The 4,590-nt window shown below is 40.8% G+C and overlaps 1 protein-coding gene across 1 annotated transcript; it reads left to right on the top strand.

Moving 5' to 3' along the window:
• Positions 1–201: 201 nt before the first annotated feature.
• zic6 (zic family member 6) lies at positions 202–3,478 on the top strand. Its single transcript, XM_030766728.1, has 2 exons — positions 202–1,162; positions 2,850–3,478. Exons 1-2 carry the CDS (start codon positions 202–204, stop codon positions 3,476–3,478), a joined length of 1,590 nt encoding a protein of 529 aa, XP_030622588.1.
• Positions 3,479–4,590: the final 1,112 nt, after the last annotated feature.

The raw sequence follows: 4,590 nt of genomic DNA, 5'->3' as shown, positions 1-4,590 counted from the left end.
CAAGAGGGCAAAGTGAACGGCATGGGACTCACATCAACTTTAACGAACTTGGGTCTTATTCCTGCGCCTGCGATGTTCACGGCCAAGAGCTGCACATGCAGATGATATACAGCAGGGGAAATGGGGACATGGTTTCTAGGTAATCTTGAGCGTTAAAGGTTGGTTGATTTTGCAAACTCACAGCCAAACTCACAACAAAACATGACAAGTCTGTCGAGGTTTAGTGGCTGCCCTCTTTCTTGCGTCAACCCCGGGGAGAGCAATACTGAACCCAGCGTGGTGCTGCCACCTTTGGCAGGGGAGCACATGGGGCACCCCACTGGCACTTCCTTAAAACTCTGCCCCTCGCACAATTTGCGAGACTACCCCGAGACGAGGGCCAGTTCATATGTTGACCACTCGATCCCCCATCTTCCAGACACTGGATACACCAACCACCGCATAGAACACAGTCCTAGGGGCATTATCATTGGAACCAATCTGTCAGGAGCGGGCATGCCACCAGTAACAGATCAACTGGCACCGAGGGCAAACCAACATGGCGCAATTGGAAGGTACCGTGACCTCCCTAGCTATAGGGATGGCAGGAGCCATGCGTTCTTCTCTGCATATCACGAGCAGGCCCACGGTTCCACCGATGCCGCCCGAGATCTGAGCAGCCAAGTGATGTTGGGTCTTCCAGGGGATATTCTCACAAGAACGCACCCTTACGGCCAAACTCTCAGCGGCCCCAGGGCCAACAACCAGCAGCTAGTTACGCAATTTCTGGGGCTCTATAAGCCCCTGAATATGGCCATGCAGCGTGGAGGGGGTGACACCTTCCTAAGGTGCTCCAGGCAGAACCCAAAGCACGAGCTGGTTTGCAAATGGAGTGACGGCCAAGAGGGGGTTGGCAAACCGCCCTGCGGTAGGACTTTTGGGACCATGTATGAACTTGTCACCCATGTGACGGTGGAACATGTCGGGGGACCCGAGCACTCCGAGTACGTGTGCCACTGGGAGAACTGTTCCAGGGATAAAAAACCCTTCAAAGCCAAATACAAACTGGTGAACCATGTCAGAGTCCACACAGGGGAAAAGCCTTTTCCCTGTCCCTTTCATGGATGTGAAAAAGTTTTCGCAAGATCCGAAAACCTCAAGATTCATAAGCGAACGCATACAGGTTAGTGAAACAATAATAATAACAATAGCAACAATAACTACAATAATAATAGTAATAAAAATAATAATAATAATAATAGTAATAAAAATAATAATAATAATAATAATAATAGTAATAATAATATTTGTTCTATTAGTTTCTATTTAAGACAGCTGTCTCTAGAGAATTTAAAATAATAAAACAGATTAAATGTATGAGATTGCTTGAGTTTTTTTCTGACTATATAAAACCTTTGAATGGTTGATTAACGCATATTTGACTAACATCGCATGGAGAGCACAAGGATGAATATTTTCACCCATTAATAATTTGTTTGATCTTGTTTCTGTGCGAAGAATAGCACAATATAAAGAGATTAAAGATACATATTAATTTATTATGAGGTTGTGATTTCGAAAAGCACATTTGTAAAAGATGTATTACCCAGCTGCAAGATATTCCGGCAAAACCGCTTCTGCAAAGCAAGCAACAAAAATAGCTGAATGTTTTGTCTTGTTTATTTCAGGAGCATTAACATGAAAAGCAGAAGAATTTTCATTATTTTTATCATTATGTCATTATAGTTTATGCCTGTACTAGTTACTGACGAATTCAAGTTGTAATGATGGCAGTTGTCGTATTTTAGGGAATACAAGTAGTTGCCAGATGGTGTGGAGAAGTCGTTTTCATAGCCAGTTGTTTGGGTGCCTCTCATACTGATTCATGCAATGAAATAAATAAATAAATCTCGGGACACCGGAGAGCCATGACGTAGCTTTTACGCTCCTCTCAGCTGCAGCCCCAGTAGGGACGTCTCTGCGCCCGCCCGTGCAACATGCTTTAAAGTTATAGGATCCAAGTGGGCTTCGATGAAAAATGACGTCATGTTATGGTTTAAGATTGAGCTTGTCGTTAAATTACACATAGATTGCTTGTGATTTTAAGGCTGTAATTTGAGTAAACGTTTAATGCACTTTCTCTTTTTAAATGAACGAATGAGGGAATATCCTAATTACGACTTTAGAACCGAGCGGAAAACGAATTACACCATCAAAAGAAGGTGGCTGTATTTTGTCTTGAAACCATCAGATGTCACGCGTACATCACCTGCTCAGATTAACTTCGTCTAGCTGATATATATTTGTGTAGAATTTTGATACTGAATTGAATCTTATAAACTAGTTTACTCATTGTGTCGGATAGTTCACTAACTCTTGTTCCCCCAAATGTTTTATGGTATTTTCTCACCCCATTAAGACTTTGAAATGAACATAAATTCGTTTAATTAATGCAAGTTTGCTTTCAGTTTTCTTTACGTAAGAACAAGGAAGACCAGTATTTAAAAGTAGTAAAACCTATTTGTATTTTTCTTAACCTGTTCACCGTGAAACAAAAATCAGTGGCCTACATTTTGAAATTTACAGATGTCCGGCAAAACCCTTTTTATTAATTCTGAGAGGGAAGACCTGAAGTAATTTTTAATTGGAGTATTCCTTGGCTAGTTTATAACTATCAGAGTTTACTAACAGTAGCTCATGCCTCAGGCGCAAGGTCACTGCATAACATTTTCGGTAGGTACTATAGCATCTGCCAGTAACTCGCGGATTGTAAATAATCAGTTCCGCTTTTGAAACTTTGGTATAAGTTCTTGATTAACGACCAGATTCTCACTCGTAACACGCGGGCATTTCTTCTTCCTTTATCCCAGGTGAAAAACCCTTTAAGTGTGAATTTGAAGGTTGCAATCGGAGGTTCGCAAACAGCAGCGACCGGAAGAAGCATTCTCACGTTCACTCCAGCGATAAGCCGTATATCTGCAAAGTCAGAGGCTGCGAGAAATGCTATACCCACCCAAGCTCCTTACGCAAACACATGAAACTCCACTGTAAGGCCTACATTGCTAAAATCAACGAAGAAGACGAGCACCTTGCCGAGGTCAGATCCCCCGAAGTGTCAGAACAACCAGACACATCGTCTCCTGCCGCAGTGACTCGGGCCCTGCCGACTGCTCCCTCGCAAGAGTCTATGTCTCCCGAGATTCGCAGTGAGTCAACTCTGAGGTCACGTTTCCATCACACGTTTGACAACAGTTTGGACTATTCTGCACACAGGCCACAGTCTCTCTTGGACCCTTTATTGATACAGCGAGGCAATTACAGACACGAGCCTGCACAGTATCCATGCAGCCAGGCAAGTCACACTTTCGGTCCGAGCCACAGGACATTTGCGTCTAACTCACCTTTCCAGAAAACTCTTGTGAATGGCTGGTATACATGTCACACTGGGGTAGAGGCTTTCCCGTCCAAGCACTGCGGTAATGACGTATCCTCTATTTAACTTCTACTGTACCAGTTACTAAACATCCGGTACCATAGCCTTGTCAGGTGGGCACTGATTGAACACTGTCAATTTACTGGCCTTAATAAATGGGAAACATGCATCTCCATGTCACATTGTCAAAGGCAAAATCTGAGGTGACTAAGTAGCATTGTGCAATGTGTTACCGTAAGCTTTAACTGTGGTTGGTGACGCTCTAATGGTATTGGTGAGTTCGGTTTGTGTCTGTTGGTGATCGTTCAAGTTTGTTTAAAGAGTTGGCTAAAGGCTCATTTACATCCCCGTCAGTTTTATTGATTGTATTTTTTCTAAATGTATTTTTCCTTTCTTTTGTAAACAGTAGTTTAAATGGCATACAAAATCGAATATAGACAACCATAATGTTCACACGCTATATATCTTAGTTTGTATCTGAAAGCTAGAGGCAATGAATGTAAAGAAAGAGAAACTGGACGTATCATTTATTTGAAGCCATAGTCTGTCCTGGTGTATGACACCCGGTTTATGTCTTTTAAGGATTATTTCCATGTATCGTTGGAGACGGAAAAAAAATATATATATACTCATATTTCTTATGTGTTGTTGGAAAGTCAAATGAAATGTTATACATCCTGTGAAGTATTTTTTTTCATAATGTGTTTAATCATTTCGTAATGTGAAACTGAGGTTATTTAAATGTTATCTATGACTTGTTTCTACAACGTGTGAGTAAAGCAAAGTTAATGAAAGTCACAAATATCGAACGACAGTTATGTGTGTGTTTGTAAGATATATATATATATATATATATATATATATATATATAAAATGAAATAACTGAAAGCAAGTGGAGGGCTTGCTCTTTTTCTTACAGTAGGGTGGGGTCCATGTAGCTTTATGCACCTCCCCCTCTCTAGTTCTTTACATGTGTTTCATACGTTTGTGTTTTTTCTCTTTCACTCTTTGTTGGGAACATTTTAAGAGCTCATTCTACTTCTGGGATAATTTGAATGTCCAATATACAATCCTACTGATAAGAATTAAAATGTTTAATTAAAATTCTACTGTATATACTGTAACATTCATTATGCATTCAATATTTCATTAAAGTGTCTCTATTCTCTTTGATCAGG

This window comes from Chanos chanos, chromosome 2, assembly GCF_902362185.1.
Source record: "Chanos chanos chromosome 2, fChaCha1.1, whole genome shotgun sequence".
Lineage (NCBI taxonomy): Eukaryota > Metazoa > Chordata > Actinopteri > Gonorynchiformes > Chanidae > Chanos > Chanos chanos.
Note: the sequence above shows the minus strand (reverse complement) of the source record. Positions and strands in the feature narration are given on the sequence as shown.

Coding starts and splice junctions, on each gene's coding strand:
- zic6 (XM_030766728.1), top strand. CDS start 202: ATGACAAGTCTGTCGAGGTTTAGTGGCTGCCCTCTTTCTTGCGTCAAC. Junction 1,163..2,849: donor TCATAAGCGAACGCATACAG/GTTAGTGAAACA, acceptor CCTTTATCCCAG/GTGAAAAACCCTTTAAGTGT.